This window comes from Leptopilina boulardi, unplaced genomic scaffold (assembly GCF_019393585.1).
Source record: "Leptopilina boulardi isolate dan_hultmark-lab unplaced genomic scaffold, ZJU_Lbou_2.1 LbouV2_169, whole genome shotgun sequence".
In the NCBI taxonomy this organism is placed as follows: domain Eukaryota; kingdom Metazoa; phylum Arthropoda; class Insecta; order Hymenoptera; family Figitidae; genus Leptopilina; species Leptopilina boulardi.
In genome coordinates this window covers 2,248,557-2,268,805 of record NW_026137717.1, presented here as the reverse complement: position 1 = coordinate 2,268,805, position 20,249 = coordinate 2,248,557, and the positions used below count along the sequence as shown (strand labels likewise).

At 33.0% G+C, this 20,249-nt stretch overlaps 1 protein-coding gene across 23 annotated transcripts in view; it reads left to right on the top strand.

Annotated features, from left to right (window-relative positions):
• LOC127277465 (myosin heavy chain, muscle) overlaps positions 1-20,249 on the top strand; it is a 35,810-nt gene that overhangs the window by 14,497 nt on the left and 1,064 nt on the right. For 2 of the 23 annotated variants that reach the window (XM_051298617.1, XM_051298614.1), the window contains exons 9-23: positions 1,212-1,349; positions 1,437-1,706; positions 3,081-3,251; positions 6,203-6,382; positions 6,464-6,882; positions 7,112-7,229; positions 9,640-9,903; positions 12,245-12,454; positions 14,820-15,193; positions 15,275-15,787; positions 15,891-15,969; positions 16,886-17,050; positions 17,144-18,466; positions 19,085-19,429; positions 19,498-19,746. In XM_051298617.1, coding sequence (XP_051154574.1) covers positions 1,212-1,349; positions 1,437-1,706; positions 3,081-3,251; positions 6,203-6,382; positions 6,464-6,882; positions 7,112-7,229; positions 9,640-9,903; positions 12,245-12,454; positions 14,820-15,193; positions 15,275-15,787; positions 15,891-15,969; positions 16,886-17,050; positions 17,144-18,466; positions 19,085-19,429; positions 19,498-19,746 — 4,818 coding nt within the window. Of the gene's footprint in view, positions 1-109; positions 214-1,211; positions 1,350-1,436; positions 1,707-1,912; positions 2,084-3,080; positions 3,252-3,666; positions 3,838-4,874; positions 5,046-5,313; positions 5,485-6,202; positions 6,383-6,463; positions 6,883-7,111; positions 7,230-8,701; positions 8,823-9,212; positions 9,331-9,639; positions 9,904-12,244; positions 12,455-14,819; positions 15,194-15,274; positions 15,788-15,890; positions 15,970-16,176; positions 16,256-16,885; positions 17,051-17,143; positions 18,467-19,084; positions 19,430-19,497; positions 19,747-19,871; positions 19,919-20,249 lie in introns of all 23 variants that reach the window. The other 21 variants (XM_051298597.1, XM_051298596.1, XM_051298608.1 and 18 more) reach the window with 19 other exon arrangements.

The window sequence follows — 20,249 nt, the reverse complement described above, 5'->3', positions numbered from 1 at the left end:
TAGATTCTATTTTATAAATACTTCGATGTTGCTGCGATGTTTTAAAAAAGAAAATAAAAAAAAAAGAATGCCACAAAAAGAAGAAATTAATTATCTACATCTTTCGCAGAAATGTGTTTCTTATCGAACAACATTTACGACTATTACAACGTCTCTCAGGGAAAAATTACCATCCCCAATGTTGATGACGGCGAGGAATGTGTTTTAACGGACGTAAGTCCCACGGATATGATTCCCATTTCTTTCTTTCTTTTTTTTTCACTCCAAAAATTTATTCCAAAAATCTCCTTGTGTTTTTATCCTAAATTCGGAAAATTGTTACTTTCCGCAAAAAAATATTTAATTATCAACCTCTAAGAAACACCCAAAAATCCTTATAGAAAAAATTTTTTATAACATGTTTTGAAATACTTCTTTTCCTTTTCTTTTTGGTCCTTTGGAGGAATTTACAGAATAAAAATTACCTCGTTTTTTGATTTTTTTTTTTTTTCAAGAAGCTGACAAAGATTTTCAAGAATTTTTCCAGCATGAAAATCAGAAAGTGAAAACAGGTTATATATGCAAGAGAAAGCAACTTGCAAAACCAAAAAAAAAAAAAAAACAGAGAAAATTTTAGAACCCGAAGAAATTGTGTGGTTCGTAAAATATGAAAAAACAACGAATACGATTTTGTCTTCGTCGATTATTTTTTCACCCCCTTAAAAATGGAGCCTCAGGGAAGAAGCGGCTATTTGTGCTTTAGCTTCGGCTCTCTGTGCTCAAGTGTTGTTCGAAAAAAAAAAAAATAGTTTTGCTTTTGTGAAATTTCCAATGCTTCAAAAATGCTTTTTTTGCTAGATGTCTCTCTGTCTCTAGCATCAAAAAAAAACTGCTAATTTTTGTCACGTCTGCTTGCTTTCTGACTTTCCGCTTCTTTTTTCTCTCCTCTGCAAAAAAAAAAAAAAAAAAAAAATTTATGTAATCAGAAAAGGAAAATCTGTAAATTTTTTTACCTTCTTACCCTTTTTACTTGTATAAAGAAAGTACTAAAACTGTACCGATTTTAGGTATCAAAATAGAACCAAATGACAATTTAGTACCTAAAATCGGTATTAAATTAATAATTTTCATTTTACGGTAAAAAGAATTTAGATTTTCGTTTCTGATTTTAAGCACACAAGTCATCCAAAGAATTGGAAATTAATGACAAACTTCTTTTTTTTTCCATGCAGCAAGCCTTCGACGTTCTTGGATTCACTCAGGAGGAGAAGAACGACATCTACAAGATCACTGCATCTGTGATGCACATGGGAGGAATGAAATTCAAGCAAAGAGGCCGAGAAGAACAGGCTGAAGCCGATGGCACTGAGGTTAGAATCACTAAAAAATTTTTAATCCCAACGATTTTCATTAAAATTTTTAATAAAAAATTTTGAAAACTTGATTTATTTTTGTAGGAAGGTGACCGTGTCGCCAAATTACTTGGTGTCGATTGCGCCGATCTCTACAAGAATTTATTGAAACCAAGAATCAAAGTCGGTAATGAATTTGTCACCCAAGGTCGTAATAAGGATCAAGTTGCCTATTCAGTTGGTGCCATGTCAAAGGCAATGTTCGACAGAGTCTTCAAATGGTTGGTCAAGAAGTGTAACGAGACCCTAGACACCAAACAAAAACGTCAACATTTCATTGGTGTACTAGATATTGCTGGTTTTGAAATCTTCGACGTAAGTTTCCCACTTTTTTTTCCAAAAAAAAAAATTTTGATTTTATCCTTTAAAAAAAAAGGATTTAATCAAAAAATTACTGAAATATTAATAAAAAAAAAAAAATCCCCAATAATGAACAGGAACACCCAAATAGGATATATGTTAGTAATTAATTTCTTTTTTTTCCCCTTTAAAATTAAATTTGTACTGACAACATTTTATAGTACAACGGTTTTGAACAACTTTGTATCAACTTTACCAACGAGAAATTACAACAATTCTTCAATCATCATATGTTTGTGCTCGAGCAAGAAGAGTATAAAAAAGAGGGAATTAATTGGGCGTTCATTGATTTTGGAATGGATTTACTAGCCTGTATTGAACTCATTGAAAAGGTTAGGAACTCCAAAAGGTCGAATGACTTTCTTTTGGAGACCATTCACTGAAATCCGATTCTCCCTTGTTTTGCCTTCATAATGAAAATTCTACTCTGTTGTTTTCTACCCTTGCAATTTTTACCAAATTGTACCAATCTATACCAATTTTTACCATTTTGTACCAATCTGTACCAATCTGTACCGAAATGAACCAATTTGTACCAATCTGTACCAATTTTAGAACCTTTTGTGAATTTTAGAACCAATTACGATTCTTAATATTGTAGAATCCCGTTTTGGAATCCTTTGTTGATTTTCAATTTTTGTTTGGAGACACCAAATCCTAAGAATATTTTCGGGTTTCAAGAAGCAATTAAGGAGAATTTCAGGTTGTACCAAATGAATTAAGCATGAACCCTTTTTACCCCCTTTTTTTTACCGAAGTATTTTAAAAATCTGAAAACGATCATCCAATTCCCCAAAGAAAACACTGGTTTGTGACCCCAAACCCATTTGCATCATCATCATCATTATCAAGGATTACGAAATTATGAATCAACAAAAAACAGTGGACTTTTACCAAAAAAAATTTTTTTTTTTTTGTCGAATCTTTTTTTATTTTGGTAGATGGCAAAAATTTCTTTTACCGTTCATTTAATGAATGAGCCGGCCAACAGGTTCTTTCACTTGTTGAAGTATTAATTTTTGAGACAAAAGAAAAAAAGAAAATCGAAAAGACTTCGATAAGTGAAAGACTTGTGAAGGAAATTTTGCAGATTAGAATGGTAACACAGAAAGTGCAACAGACACACATTTTTGGATAAATCCAGTACCAACCAAAAGAATATATAAAGATTATTAGATAATCAAAATACGATTTTTACTATACTGAATCCTAAAGGCTGACCCTTAGGGTTTTTTTTTTTAGATTTTGTTACCTAAAGACAGAATTTGAAAACAATAGCAAAAAATTGATCACACTGTCTCTCTTATGTTATGACCTTTGCTCGAACAGTTTAACAGTTTTGAGCAACTCTGCATCAACTTTACCAACGAGAAGCTTCAACAATTCTTCAATCATCATATGTTTGTCCTTGAACAAGAAGAATATACAAGAGAGGGCATTGAATGGGCGTTCATTGACTTTGGCATGGATCTCCTCGCATGTATCGAACTCATTGAGAAGGTATTAGAGAAATGAGACTCGAATCAAAAAAGGATCGTAAAAACAATGCTAACGATCCAAAAAAAAAAAAAAAAAGGCAAAACCAAGGCTTTACAACATTTTTTTTAACGCTTTTAATAAAGTGATTGTCCACTGTTTTTCTTTGTCTCTGTTCTGTACTCTCGCATTCAATTTCCTTTCTCAAATATCAGTGAGAAAAAAACTCCATCAGAATTCATGCTTTATTCCTGATCAGCTAGATCATAAATCCTTTCTCTGCAATGAAATTATTTTTCGTGAAGAGGACCCTGAAACATTTTTGCCTATGTTCCTGAATTTTTTTTTACGGAAATAATTACGAAACTTCAACATCCTTTCTGTTTATTTCCTTTTTCTGCAATTTTGTTTTTTTTTTCTTGCCTTTCTTCAAAAACAGTACAACGGCTTTGAGCAGCTCTGCATCAACTTTACCAACGAGAAATTGCAACAATTCTTCAATCATCATATGTTTGTACTCGAGCAAGAAGAGTATAAAAAGGAAGGCATTGAATGGGCCTTCATTGACTTTGGCATGGATTTGGCCGCTTGTATCGAACTTATTGAAAAGGTACCAGTAAAGAAAAAAAAAAGAGAGAAAATCTAAGCCAAAAAATACAAAGAAGGAACAGGATGTGATGCACAAAATTGTTTTGATATTTTTGGAATGTTTGAAGAAAAGGTATTTTCACTTCGCACGCAAATCTCATTCTCTTTTTCATTCTATTCATTACCACCTAAAGAACGTAGCAGAAACGTTTTTTTTAATCCTTTTCCACCTCAAAAAAAAAAAAACAAAGAACAAAAATCATGATTCAGTGGGTTAAAAAAGGGATACAGAACCTTATACAGAAACCCTTGATGATAACCAAAATCACCCCGCCAAAAAAAAAACCTAAAGGCACTACAGAAGTGTTGAAACCCTAAAAAAGGCACCAAAAAGTGTCATCCAACTAGGACAAACATAATCCTGGTCATATCCATTTTTTTTTTTTTTTTTTTTTTTTGAACATCTCGAACAACCGATACTTGGTTGATAATAACATCTTTCTTTTTCACAGTGACCTTTTTCATTTCTTCAATTTTCGATGAGTAGTTGCTTTTCGGTTAATTATTGAGACGCAAAATTGTTAAGATTTTTGAAAGTGCTTTTGGAAACATGCTTCGGAATCATTTTAGAGATTTTAGAAACGTTTGTAGAAGATTTTGCAGAAACATTTAAGAAGCATTTTTAGAAACTTTTCAAAATCATTACAGAAACGTTTGTAGAAGGTTTTGCAGAAATATTTTTAAGAAACTTTTTAGAAACATTTACATCAGAAACATTTTTAGAAGCATTTTTAGAAGCATTTTTAGAAGCATTTTTAGAAGCATTTTTAGCAGCATTTTTAGAAGCATTTTAAAATAAACCTCAAATCATTAGTTTCTCAAATACCAATATAGAAATTTATAATAAAAAACGAGTTTAAATCTTCATTTTATATTTCTGAACATTACAAAAACCATCGAAAATTGAAGAACCCATCAAAAATAAGGCAACAAAAAAAAGCAGTATATTGACAGCTGTTTGCCTCTCTTTTTTTTGTTTTCATCATCCTGCACGAACAGTTCAACAGCTTTGAGCAACTATGCATCAACTTCACCAACGAGAAGTTGCAGCAATTCTTCAATCATCATATGTTCATCCTTGAGCAAGAAGAATACACTCGCGAGGGCATTGAGTGGACATTCATTGATTTTGGCATGGACCTTCAACAAACAATTGATCTTATTGAGAAGGTACAAGAACGAAGGAACGATTTTTCCGAATCGAAAAAAAATCAGAAGGAAATGATGCCATTACTCTAGATTCGAAAGCCTTTTTTTCAGCATGCATTGACAGAAAACCAAAAAAACCAACGCATGAAACTAACATTAAAAATTCGTTTCAGGTTACAGATGATGTTGCGAGATTTTCTATTTCCTTTGCGTTAATTATAAATTTTTTTTTCTATCTTTCTGTGCTCTGTGTGATTTTTTTGGCCTTTTTTTCTTACTTGATGTTCAGTACAACGGCTTCGAACAGCTCTGCATCAACTTTACAAACGAAAAATTGCAACAGTACTTCAATCATTTTATGTTTATAATCGAACAAGAGGAATACGAACGACAGGGTATACCCTGGGTTTTTATTGATTTTGGTATGGATTTACAACCGACCATCGAACTCATTGAAAAGGTAATGTACAATGCTTTAACAATCGCTGCGTTTGTTTTTGTGACCTAAAAAATATTTCGCCAATTTGCTGGGCTTGCTCGTATCCAAAAAAAAAATGCCTTCTGATTTATGTATTCTCCTTTTTTTTGTCTTTCACTATGCAAATTCTGAATTTTTATTCATTACTGTATAGTGAATTGTTTTCTATTGTCACACTTTTCTTTTATTTAGATAAAGTCAATTCGTTGCTTTATCCAAATTAAGTGAAAAATGCGCAAAAAGTTTCTCTTAAAAAAAGGGAAATTTTACTAAGAGTAGCAGCGTTTTCATTGCAAGTATCTAGAATCATTTTTTAATTTTAAGTATAATAGAATCATAATTCATAATTTGGAAACTTAATCTGTAATTTTAGAAACAATTTGTAATTTTAGAATCAATTTTGGAAACATTAGAAACAATCCGTAATTTTGAAAACATAATCTGTAATTTTAGAAATGTAATCTAATTTTAGAATTTCTAATCAGAATCATAACATTTATGTAAATATTTCTCATTTATTTGAAAAAAGCTAATATCATTGTAGATCGCAAACTGATTCTCGTAGTGCAAAAGTAAAAATTTTTAAAAATCAGAACAAATTCAGTTAAATTTTAGAAAACGCTACTCTTGGAATAATTGCTAGGCTCAAAAATCAAGTTAGGCAAAACAATTCTAATCTTTATTTTTTTTCCCCCACTAGCCAATGGGTATTCTCTCAATTCTTGAGGAAGAATCTATGTTCCCGAAAGCCACCGACAAGACATTTGAGGAAAAATTGAACAACAATCATCTTGGCAAGAGTCCTAACTTCTTGAAACCAAAACCACCAAAACCTGGTCAACAAGCTGCTCACTTTGCCATTGGCCATTATGCCGGAAACGTAAGTTTCCAAAAATTTACTTTAGAGAGACAAAAAAAAAAAGAAATGGAATTTTAATTTTTATGAATTTTCCACAAATAGGTACCATACAATATCACTGGATGGTTGGAAAAGAATAAGGACCCGTTGAACGACACTGTTGTTGATCAATTCAAAAAATCGACAAATAAATTATTGATTGAAATCTTTGCTGATCATCCAGGACAATCGGGTGGTGGTGGCGGTGATGCTGGTGGCAAGGGAGGACGTGGTAAGAAAGGTGGTGGCTTCTCCACTGTATCATCATCATATAAGGAACAACTTAATAATTTGATGACAACATTGAGAGCAACACAACCACATTTCGTACGTTGTATCATTCCCAATGAATTGAAACAACCTGGTGTCATTGATTCTCATTTGGTGATGCATCAATTGACATGTAACGGTGTACTTGAGGGTATTCGTATTTGCCGTAAAGGATTCCCCAACAGAATGAATTATCCTGACTTCAAGCTACGGTAAGCATGATTTTACAAAAAATTATTATTTCTTAATTCAAGAAATTAGAATTATAAATTTTAATTTTTGTACAACTAGAAATTATAGTATTATTGGAAATTAGTATAATTAGTATTATTATCATTTAGAATTATAATTATTTTTGAATGGACAATGAGCTACATTTATATCAATAAGAATCCCAAAGTCAAAAATTTTGTGTGACCTTTTCTTTCTGCGGATGAACAGTTACCTCATCTTAGCGCCGGCTGCAATGACGGCAGAAAAGGATCCAAAAATAGCAGCAGCCAAATGCTTTGATTCTATTGCTCTTGATCCAGATTTGTACAGGATTGGTCACACGAAGGCTAGTTTCACTTTGTTCCCCCGACCTCAGAAAAAAAAAAGAAATCCCTAACACGTATTTTGCAAAAATTGTATTTTGCACGATCCTCTAAAGCGAAAAACTAGTTTTTTACCCTTTGATCTGATCATCTTTGCCTGGATTATTACCACCTCTAAAAAATAGCCCTAGTTGATGATTTTTAATTTCAGAGTTTCTCCGGTTTTTACAAAAGTTTGTCTCCCTGTAAAATGATTTGTCTCCTAATTTAAATATTGTTTGTCCATTTAGATTGATATTTTTAGATTGATTTTACTATGGATTGTTTGACCCTGAAAATTGTTTCATTTTGTTCCATTTGTACACGTTGTGCCATTTGTACCCTTTATCTCCTTTCGGAGATTTTTATTTAGATGATATTAATTTGGATGGTTTTCGTTTAAACGACCTTATCCTGAATAATCCCTTTCTAAAATACTCCGTTCTAATGATCCTCGATGATCCCATCCTGGAGAAATCCGTTTAGATGGTTTCCTTTAGAAAACTCCGTTTAAATGATCTCCGTTTAGATGGTCTCCGTTTTGATGATCTCCGTTTAGGTGGTCTCCAATTAAATAGTTACCACTTAAATTACATACGCCTAAATCATCCCATCCTAGAGAAATCCTTTTATATGGTTTTCCTTTAGAAGCCTCCGTTTAGATGATCTCTGTTTAGATGATCTCCGTTTTGATGATCTCTGTTTACATGATCTCCGTTTAGACGGTCTCCAATTAAATAGTTACCATTACTTTCTCCTAGATGATCCTACCCTAGAGAAATCCGTTTAGATGGTTTTCCTTTAAAAGTCTCCGTTTAGATGATCTCCATTTGAATGGTTTCCATTTAAACCGTTACCATTTAGATGATTTCTATTAGTATTAACTTAGTTTGGATGAACTTCTTTAGAAGCACTCCACTCAGATGGTTTTACTTTAGAAGTATCCGCTTAAATGGTCTCCGTTTAGATGATCTCCATTTAGATGATCTCCATTTAGGTGGTCTCCATTTAAATTACCTTCTCCTAGATGATCCCATCCTAAACAATTTGGTTCAGATTGTTTTCCTTCAGAAGTCTCCGTTTAGATATGATCTCCATTTAGGTGATCCATTCCAAAATCCTACAAAAATAATCTCATCATTTTGATAATAAGATGCTCTATTTCTCCTTTTATAATTCTCCCACATTTAGATGATTTTAGATGTTCGAACAATTATTCTTTTTGCCTCCTGAATTGTTCTCCCCTTGTAGTTAGTTGAAATCAAAATTTATCACAAACAGAGTGAGAGAGAGCCGCAATACTGGAACGTAGCTGATGAAGAAACAATGATTTTTCACCCCCTATTGAAATTTAATTTACCCGCAACAACAAAAAAAAAACACAGTAGATATTCCTTGAAAACTAATGAATGGATTTTGGCCCTTTTTTGTGCGTGACCCACACACACCTTTATAGATACAAAATCTTGGCACCTGCTGCGGTCGATGCAGCCGGTGGCGATCCAAAAAAGGCGGCCGCTGCTGTTTTGGAATCATCCGGTTTGGACAGCGATCAATATCGTCTTGGACATACCAAGGCATGAGTTTTTTTTTTCTCATCCAAATCCAATCGATTTTTTTGTTGTTGTTTTTTGATTCCTTTATTTTTGTAGCTTGTTTATCGCTGATAGGATTCCACAAAAACCGGATCACCGGCAATGAATCGTATTTGTAAATGTGTAGCTAATTTAGATTTGATTTGAGAAGGCAGAATTTTGGTTCAAAAAGAAAAACCATTTCTTGAATACTAAAGATGTTTTATGTTTTTTGTTAGCCTTCTGAAATCAAAATTTAGTCTAATGAACCCAGTAGGTTAATTTAGTTAGTAACCTAATCCTTTGCAATTCTTCACTGGACATAGAAAGAATGCAAAATACCTATAACTGTATTTTTTTTTATTTTGATATCCTGCTCGCACACAAAACCAGATACAAAATTCTGTGTGCCAACAAAATAAAAGACAACATGGATCCAGAAAAATGTGCTGAGATCATCCTTGAGGCAGCCAATGTCCCTACTGAGCAATACCGCATGGGTCGTAGTAAGGTACAAGACACCTTCGACTCTGCAGCAATTTTTTTTTTCTAGTAGCATTTTATCAGATTTTGCAAGAACATTTTTAATCTGATAAAATGTCACTAAGTGTTCTTAGTTGTGCGCTAACAGTTTTCGTGTGGGAGATTAACTGATGTCAATTTTGCTACCAAATCACAATTTTAAAGTGTAAATAAACTTTTTTTATAGGAAGCAGATTAATTCCTTTTTTTTTTTGCATGATTCGCATGATAATACATACTAAAAAGAATTTAATTTTCCCGAAACAAAATTTTTTTTGAAAAATAAAATAATGTTTAGGTATTCTTCCGTGCTGGAGTTTTGGGTCAAATGGAAGAATTCCGTGACGAACGTCTCAGCAAGATTCTCTCTTGGATGCAAGCTTTCATGCGAGGTTATTTGGCGCGTAAGGATTACAAAAAATTACAGGAACAACGTTTGGCCTTACAAGTGGTGCAACGCAATTTACGTCGTTATCTACAATTGCGTACATGGCCATGGTGGAAGTTGTGGATGAAGGTCAGACCCCTTCTCAATGCAACTCGCATCGAAGACGAACTTGCCGTAAGTATAAAAAAAAAAAAAATCGAAAAAAAAAATTTCACCCACTTAAAAGGTTTCATCAAAGTATACACGCACCAAATAAACATTCATGCTTGACATTTCATATATTAATTTAATTTTGAATGCAACCACTTGGCATTGTGCCAAAGATGTATCATCATTCACCAAAGAGGACAGATGTTTGCAGATTAAATTATCAAAATTTTAGCAAAATGAAATTTTGTAGTGACAAACTTGCAAATTTGTCGGGAGTTGACAATATGAAAACAAATTTTTGTTTAAAGAACAAATTTAAAAATTTTTTTCTACTAGATCTTTTTTTACGTAATTATTTTTTTTTTTTTAATAATTAACTTTTTTACATAATTATTTTTTTACATAATTATTTTTTTACATAATTATTTTTTTACATAATTATTTTTTTTACTCTGGTTAATTTAGTGAATTAAATATAGTTTGGCGAGCCAAAAATTTCTTGAAATAAATTCTTGGTACTATATAAATTTCTCTACGACATTTCTATTTCGGTTCACGTCTCTTGCGTTTAGGTATTTTCTTCGCGACTGAGAATTAATTCGATTAATTAACACGATCGATGAGAGATTTCTTCGTTAGGACCCTGGGGGGGGGGTTTGAATTTTACGTGGAATTAAAGATGAAAGTTTAAAAACAAATATTAGGAAGTTATCGGACTAAAATTTTTTTTTTTTTGATATTCTTTTTAATATTTTTATTGACTGCATAAAGATACTAAAATTAATATAAAAGTAAGAAAATAAAAATTTAGAAAGTTATCTGAATAAAAAAAAATATTTTTTCTAATATTCCGAAAAGATTGACTAAAATAAATTGAACTGGAATCAAGAGAAAATTAAAAAAAAGTAAAAAAAAAATACAAATTTACAAAATTATTTGACTAAAAAAAAATTTATTTGTAATATTCTGACAAGATTTTATGAATCAGTGTATTGAATTTAATATTAAAAAGAAAAAAATTTCCATAAGGTTATCTGATTAAAAAAAATTTTTTTCTTTCTTTTTTTTAATTTTATGAAAAGATTGACTGAATAAATGCACTGGAATCAACAGGAAAGTGAAATAAATGAAAAGTTTATGAAGTTATCTGAATAAAAAAAACATTTATCCTAACCTTCCTGACAAAACTAACTGAACAACGAAACTATTTAACTCACTAGTGGCGGTCTAAGCGGTCGTTCCAGGAATTAACTTCCCTCCAGCGGGAAATTAAAATTTTTTGTTTTAACTAATCGAAAAAAAAATTAAAAATTCTTTAAACATTTTTTAATTCTTTAAAATTCTTAAAAAATTTTTTTTTTAAATTGTTTATAAAAATTTCTATAATTAAAAATTCTCAAAATTAAAAATTCTCGTACTTAAAAATAGTTATTCAATTAATAATTTTCTTTTTCCCAAAATACTCGCCGACAAAAAAAATAAAATAATTTCTTGGTTTATAATTAAGAAACCAAAGTTATCTCCTGGAAGAGACTGCAAACTGAATCAACATTCAATCCACGCCAAAAATACTGGAAAACAAAAATAACTACGAATCATGAAAATCAACAAAAAAAAAAACTTAGATCAAACTGCGTTATTTTAAAATTATTTTTTTTTTTTTAATTTAGAAAACACTAAAAATGGTAATTTCGTAAAAAAAATCCGAACTGGAATCATTTTTGGAGAAGTTTCGTGTAATTCGTGGGATTTATTTTTAGTTTCGGCCCCCTTCCAGAAGATCACGTTCCAAGATCGGTTATAAATATTCCTTGAGAAGATCTTCTCTCTCTCTCTCTCTCTCTCTTGGTCCAGTAAATTATATCAAACTGGGGGAAAGGGAAGAAGTTTGCAGCAGCCCACGCAAAAATGATTTTGAGTTTATTTTGCGGGTAGAAAAGTTTCGTCTCTGAGAAATTTGTTGCCAGTCTGGAATACGAGCGCGCACCGATCTGAACTTAAAAAAAAAAAAAAAAAAAAATTTCTCCCCTTTCCTATAAAAGTGTTGAAATCATTATCATTGAACCAATCACGTGAAGTGTTTGTCCCCTTCCCTTTTCATAGCCCTCCCCCCTCCCTTTTAGCTTGAGTTCTGATCATCGCGCACTTGTTTTTCACAACTGAATTTATCGAACGACCCCAACGAAGTGAACCGCGAAATTTTTTTTTGATAAATTTAATTTGCAAACGATCCTCACAAAAAAAAAAAAAAAAAAATTGAATTTTTATTGAAAGTAAAGAAAATTTTGAGTGGATATTTTTTTTGATAATTATAATGGAGGATCCAGTGAGTGATAATGGGAAAATTTCTGAAACTGCCTTTCAGGAATTACAAGAGAAGGCTAAGAAATTCGAGGAATCATGGATAAGGGAAGAGAAAATGCGTAAAGAATTGGAGGAATTGAATACAAAATTATTGGAGGAGAAAACAACATTGTTGAGACAACTTGATGGTGATAAGGGATCACTTGCTGAATATCAGGAGAAGGCCTTAAAATTAGGAGCTCAAAAAGCTGATCTCGAATCACAATTAGCGGTAAGTGATAACTTTTTGTTAATTTAATTCCTACAAAAAAAAATAACGAATTTTATTTAGAAAAATTATTTTCGAATCAAAAATTTTCTATTTCCAATTTTTGACGAAAAAAAAAGTATTCAAAAAATTTAATTTTCGACTTGTTTTAACAGAATTTTTATAAAATTATTTTAAGAATTTTTTCTACAAAAATAGAAATCTAATTAATTTTTCTGCGCACGATACTTTTTTTAGAGTATAAAAAATATTTCCCTCAGTTTTTTTTTTAGATTAGTTCTCATAAAAATTTCTAAAATTAAGTGGCAGGAAATTTTTTTTCTATTTTCATATTAAAATTTTTAAAATGAAAAAAAAGATTCAGTAATCTTGTTCAAAATTGGTTTGGGGGAAAAAAAAAAAAATTTTTTCGGGTGAAATTCCAAAGGGGGAGAAAAAATTACGTAGGTGATGAGTGCATTAGTCAGTTGGGTAATATTTAGAAAGTGTGAAAATAATCTGAAAAAGAATCCCGTGGGTGGTGAGTGGAGATTTATTCGTTTAGAATTCACGTCTTAATCAAAATAGTATCAAAAAAAAAAAAAAAAAAAAAATACGAAGAAGTTGCACGTATTTTGGTAAAATTTTATTTAGACTATTTCAAAGTAAAATTTTTTAGTTAATTTATTAATTAATAACGTTATTAATTGATAATGATTAATTATTTATTAATAGATAATGATTAATTATTTATTAATTTATTATAAATAAAATAATATATTTATATACTGTAATTATTCATGAATTATTTATATAATTAATTAATTACTAATTAACTATTTATATATTAATTTTCTTATTAATTAATTTATCATATATTTTAATTATCTACTCATAAATTATTTATATATTTAATTAATTAATTATTCGTTAAGTTATTAATTAATTATTTATTAATAGAATAGAATTAATTTATTTACTAATAGGAAATATATAATTTATTATTTTTACGTTTTTAAATTTGCCGCCTATTTGGTGCCATCTGAAATGAATTAGTTTCCTACCCATGGGTTTCCGATCTAGTTTCATTATTCTATGGTTTTATCATATCGTCTCCTTTTTGACAATTTTTTTCCTTTCCAATAATTATAATTAATTTAAAAAAAGATATTTCCCCTTTTAGAAATCATTGACGTTAATAGAATCAAATTAAATAATTAATCTAATTAATTTCCAATAGTTATTTCTATTTTTATTTAATAATTTCTTTCCATTTGGAACAGAAAAAATCCAATTTAGTAAAATTTATTTAATATTAAATATTTTTAATTATCTTCAAAAATTAATATTAACCACTTTTTTCACTATCGATTCTGTTGCGAAAAATTATAATTTTGCCTAAATAACAATAATAAGATGTTTGAGATTCGTTCGGATTCAAATTCGTCTCATTTATAGGTAACAATTTTTCGTCTCTTGGGAAATAAATCCTAAAAATGGTTTTTCAAAATTAATTTCCGTAATATTAATACTATTTTTTTCTATTTCTGTAATCAATATAATAATTAATACAAAATCAAAAAAAAAAAAATTATTTGAATATAATTTTTCCATTCTAAAATTTATGGAATTGTAATTAAATTTTAATGCTCGTATATTTGGAATCTAAACATCGTTGAAAATGATAATTATTTGTTCTAAATTTGATTGCAAAATAAAATCATTGACATTTGATTATTATTAGATGATTTCGGCATTAAGAGGCTGAGCAAAAAAAAATTAGGACGCATATCAAAAAAAAAGTAGAGCAATGCTATCGACTCACAAAAATAAAGTTGAATGAACTTGCGCACCGTATAAATTCTTCATCAAAAAAAAATCTGATCCATTAATAGCTTTATTTATAATTCAAAATCGATTACAAAATTAGTAAAGTATTTTTTTTTAATTACTTTTTTCATCAAATCGGATTATAATTGAAATCAATGATTTTTCATGAACCGTAAAAATATATTAAATGCTCCATTTAGGGTGTGTGTAACCTCGAGGGGAGAATGTTTCTAAATTTAACGGAAAACCCAGATTCCAGGTTTATTAAAAGTAGGCGTGGTAGTATCTTCTTCTTCTTCTTCTTCTTCCTCTTCCTTTTGGTTTTAAAGAAGAAGAAGAAGAGGTAACAGGTGTGGCGCTTATTAATGACGAAGATGACGCACACTTGGCCCTACTTCCGTTGTCAGAGATGACGAATCATCATCGAGAGACTCACCTGTAACGTGCCAATATTCCTTCCATAGTTAGCCAATCCTAATATTAGGCCTCGAACGTTTAGCCCCCCTTTTCTCAAGGCTATTACGTCATTCAAATAATTTTTCTTTTTTTCTACAATTAGGACATCACTGATAGGTTCACCCAAGAGGAGGAGGCGAGAAACAATCTCTTCCAAGGGAAAAAGAAATTGGAACAAGAGGTTTCGGGTTTGAAGAAAGACATCGAGGATTTGGAATTAACGATTCAGAAATCGGAGCAGGATAAGGCTACCAAAGATCATCAAATTCGGAATCTAAATGAAGAAATTGCACATCAAGATGAGTTGATCAATAAGTTGAACAAAGAAAAGAAGAATCAAGGCGAAGTTAATCAAAAGACAGCCGAGGAACTTCAAGCCGCTGAGGATAAGGTTAACCATCTCACCAAAGTTAAGGTCAAGCTCGAACAAACTCTCGATGAACTCGAAGACACATTGGAACGCGAAAAGAAAGTTCGGTACGTATTTACTACAATTTTCGTTTTTTATTTTCTATTTCGATTTTGACTTTCTATTTCAATTTTTAATTTCGATTTCAGCGCCGATGTTGAGAAATGTAAGCGAAAGGTTGAAGGCGATCTCAAACTAACTCAAGAGGCCGTCGCCGATCTTGAAAGAAACAAAAAAGAATTGGAACAAACAATACAACGAAAGGACAAGGAACTCTCATCATTAACGGCAAAATTGGAAGACGAACAATCATTGGTTGGCAAATTACAGAAACAAATTAAGGAACTACAGGCAAGAATTGAGGAACTCGAAGAGGAAGTTGAAGCCGAACGTCAAGCGCGTGCTAAAGCTGAAAAACAACGCAGCGATCTTGCACGTGAATTGGAAGAACTTGGTGAACGACTTGAGGAAGCTGGAGGCGCAACATCGGCACAAATTGAATTAAACAAAAAACGTGAGGCTGAATTAAGTAAATTACGCCGTGATCTTGAGGAAGCAAATATTCAACATGAATCCGCCCTTGCAATTCTACGTAAAAAACATAATGACGCCGTTGCCGAAATGGGAGAACAAATTGATCAACTCAACAAAATTAAAGCCAGGCAAGTAGAAATTATTTAATTTCCCAAAAAAAAAAAATTCAAAAAGGAAGGTCGCGTTTTTTAAATTTTTCAAATTTTTAAATTTAAATCTATTTGATAATAGGGCCGAAAAAGGCCGCAATGACATCCACGTTGAACTGAACAACGCACGTGCGGCCAACGATGTCGTCGCCAGGGAGAAGGTACAAGACCCGAATTTTTTTTTTGAGGATTTAGAAACGTGTCGTTGGAATAGTTTTCCTTAAAGAAACAAAAGAACGTGACTAAGAATCCCCCTTACCTGATTTTTTAGATTTTAATGAATTTCCTTTACAGCAATTAATGTTTTTTTTAACAATTTTTTAACAATTCCTTTGAATGTCTAATTATCCCTTGTCTTCTTAAAACAGGATTGAAAAGGAAAAGGTTCAGTACTTCAGTGAATTGAATGATCTCCGTGCAACTGTTGATCATCTTAGCAACGAGAAGGTAATGTTCTGTTTCCCTATTTTGTTCCGAAAAAAATGGCATACTAACGCAGATAACAACGCAGTGGATGGATGACTTTATGAAGAATCGGAGATTTTTCTCTACGTAATTAATTTTTTTCGAGGTGCTTCCTGCTTGCTTTAACATGATTCGGTTTTTTTTTTGGTTTTCCAATCACAGGGCAACAAAAAGAGGAACCAAATTTTGGTGGTTGGGAAATTAAAAGTTTTACGTACTATTTTTTGGATGCACAAAACGAAGAACTAGTTTTTGAAACAGGTTTTCAAAAAACTCTTCGTTTGAAAATCAATTTTATTATGAAGTTATCTGAATAAAAAGAAATATTTTTGTAACCTTTCGCCAAGACTGGCGAAATAATAATGGAGATTGTAACTATGTTACTCAACAGTGGCGCTCCGAGCGGCCAATCCATGAATTACTCATCGGCGGGAAATTTAAATGAAATTAAATTAAAAACCAATGTTTTATGAAGTTATCTAAATAAAAAAAAATATTTTTTTTTAATTTCCCCACCCCCCACCAAAATGTTGCCCCGTGGAATTCTGGTCCAAAATGTGGACCGAAGCTAAAAAAAGATTTTTTATCTCAACTTTAAAAAATGTTAAATAGGCCGCACAAGAGAAGATCGCCAAACAATTGCAACATCAATTGAATGAGACACAGGGCAAACTCGAGGAAGTGAATCGTACATTGAACGATTTTGATGCGGCAAAGAAGAAATTGTCCATTGAGAACAGCGATCTTTTGAGACAATTGGAAGAGGCCGAATCTCAGGTATTATTCCTAATATCTTTAATTTTCCTCTAAATTTTAATTTTCTATTCCACCAAAAATGCTAACTTTTGTATTTTTTTTTTTCATCCAAAGGTGAACCAACTCTCGAAGATCAAGATCTCATTGACGACACAGTTGGAGGATACAAAGAGACTCGCCGACGAAGAGGGACGTGAACGTGCAACTCTATTGGGTAAATTCCGTAATTTGGAACACGATTTGGACAATATTCGCGAACAAGTTGAAGAGGAAGCCGAGGGTAAAGCTGATTTACAACGTCAATTGAGTAAGGCAAATGCCGAGGCACAATTGTGGCGTACCAAATACGAATCAGAAGGTGTTGCACGCGCTGAAGAATTGGAAGAAGCCAAACGTAAATTACAAGCACGTCTTGCCGAGGCCGAGGAGACAATTGAATCATTGAATCAAAAGGTTATTGCCCTTGAGAAGACTAAACAACGTCTTGCAACTGAAGTTGAGGATCTACAACTTGAAGTGGATCGTGCAACAGCAATTGCCAACGCTGCCGAGAAGAAACAAAAGGCATTTGATAAGATTATTGGTGAATGGAAACTTAAAGTTGATGATCTTGCTGCGGAACTTGACGCAAGTCAGAAAGAATGTCGCAACTATAGTACGGAATTGTTTAGGCTTAAGGGAGCCTATGAGGAGGGACAGGAACAATTGGAGGCTGTTCGTAGGGAGAATAAGAATCTTGCCGATGAGGTTAAGGATCTTTTGGATCAAATTGGTGAGGGTGGACGCAATATTCATGAGATTGAGAAGGCACGCAAACGTTTGGAGGCTGAGAAGGATGAACTTCAGGCAGCGCTTGAGGAAGCTGAAGCTGCACTTGAGCAAGAGGAGAACAAAGTATTGCGCAGTCAACTTGAACTCAGTCAAGTGCGACAGGAAATCGATCGTCGTATTCAAGAGAAGGAGGAGGAATTCGAAAATACAAGAAAGAATCATCAACGTGCCCTTGATTCCATGCAGGCGTCACTCGAAGCCGAGGCTAAGGGCAAGGCTGAGGCGTTACGCATGAAGAAGAAATTGGAGGCCGATATCAATGAATTGGAAATTGCTCTCGATCATGCAAATAAGGCGAATGCAGAGGCACAGAAGAATATTAAGAGATATCAACAGCAACTTAAGGATGTTCAAACAGCATTGGAGGAGGAACAGAGAGCACGCGATGAGGCTCGTGAACTTCTTGGAATTTCTGAACGTCGCGCTAATGCCCTACAAAATGAACTTGAGGAGAGTAGACAACTTCTTGAGCAAGCCGATCGTGGACGTCGTCAAGCTGAACAAGAATTGGCTGATGCTCACGAGCAGCTCAATGAAATTAGCGCTCAGAACGCTTCCATTTCGGCCGCGAAGAGGAAACTTGAGGCTGAACTACAAACCCTTCACGTGAGTATTATTAGCTGTACAGAAGATGTTTAGGAGTGTCTTAAGGAGTTGTAAAGAATTTTTTTTAGGAGTTTTCGGTTCCCGGAAATAAACGTAGACTTTAGGAATTCTTAAGTTCATGGGTTTCAGCTAAAGGAATCGAAGTCCTTAAGGAGTCTTAAAAAGTTTTAAGAAGTTTCTTTAGAGGACTTCGATTCCCGAAAGAAGCGGAGACTTCAGGTATCCTGAAGAACAGAAGCTTTAGCCAAAGGAATCGAAGTCCTTAAAGAGTCTTAAGTCTTTAGAAGTCTTAAGGAGTTTCTTTAGAAGATTTCGATTCCTGAAGGTAACGGAGACTTTAGAAATCCTTAAGTCCAGGAGCTTTAGCCAAAAGAATCGAAGTCCTTAAGGAGTCTTAAGGATTTAGAGGTTTTAGGTTCTCAAAGAAATCGGAGACTTTAGGAAGCCTTAAGACCAGGTGTTTTAGCCAAAAGAATCGAAGTCCTTAAGGAATCTCTTTAGGAGTTTTCGATTCCAAAAGGAAACGGAGACTTTAGGAATCCTTAAGACCAGGAGATTTAGCTTAGGAAGCGAAGTCCTGTAGTACTTAGGTCCTTATGGATTTTTCTTTTCTTCCAGTCCGACCTCGATGAATTACTCAATGAGGCCAAGAACTCCGAGGAGAAGGCAAAGAAGGCAATGGTCGACGCCGCTAGACTGGCCGATGAACTCCGAGCCGAACAAGATCACGCTCAAACTCAGGAGAAACTCCGCAAGGCTCTGGAGACACAAATCAAAGACCTCCAAGTTCGTCTTGACGAGGCTGAGGCCAATGCACTCAAGGGAGGCAAGAAAGCCATTCAGAAATTGGAACAACGTGTACGTGAATTGGAGAATGAATTGGATGGTGAACAAAGGAGACACGCGGACGCACAGAAGAATCTCCGTAAATCAGAACGTCGCATCAAGGAGCTCAGCTTCCAGGTTTGTATTCTACTTAAATTTTTAAATATTTGTTCGCCTTGTTTGACGATTCTGTTTTTTGTCCTAAGGCTGATGAGGATCGCAAGAATCACGAACGTATGCAAGACTTGGTGGACAAATTGCAACAGAAGATCAAAACGTACAAGAGGCAAATTGAAGAGGCTGAAGAGATTGCAGCACTCAATCTTGCCAAGTTCCGTAAGGCACAACAAGAACTCGAGGAGGCAGAAGAGAGGGCAGATCTCGCTGAACAAGCAATCACCAAGTTCCGTACCAAGGGACGTGGAGGCAGTGCCGCACGTGGTCTCAGCCCAGTGGTAAGAATCCCTAATTATCTAAATATTCTATAATCTATAAATCTAATTTTTAAATTTCGCCAGGGTTTTTCGCGATTAATTTTCAAATCGGTAGAATTGATATATTAAAATTTATTCCTCATTAGGGACAGAAGCCTCGTAAGGCACCTTCTGCCGCGCTGGAATAACACATGTAAGTCCGAGAACAAAAAAATTCGTGTGTGTGTTTATAAAACAGGGTGATCAGACGTCCTTTTTTTTTTGGTAACCGTAAGAAATTATTTTTTCCAACCTAGAGACGCGCGGGAAATGAAGTTATCCAAATAAAAAAAAATATTTTTCCTTCCTAAAAAATCTGGTCATCCTTTCCTCGTCGGAGAGGAAATCATTATTGTGTCCCTTATAGTTAATAATATTCATGTGAATTCTTCATCGTTATTCCCGTTTCATCTTTTGGGGAATCTAGAGTTTAACAGAGGTACCACGACCCTCCGTGTCATCCTCTGAGCTTATTCTAGAATTAG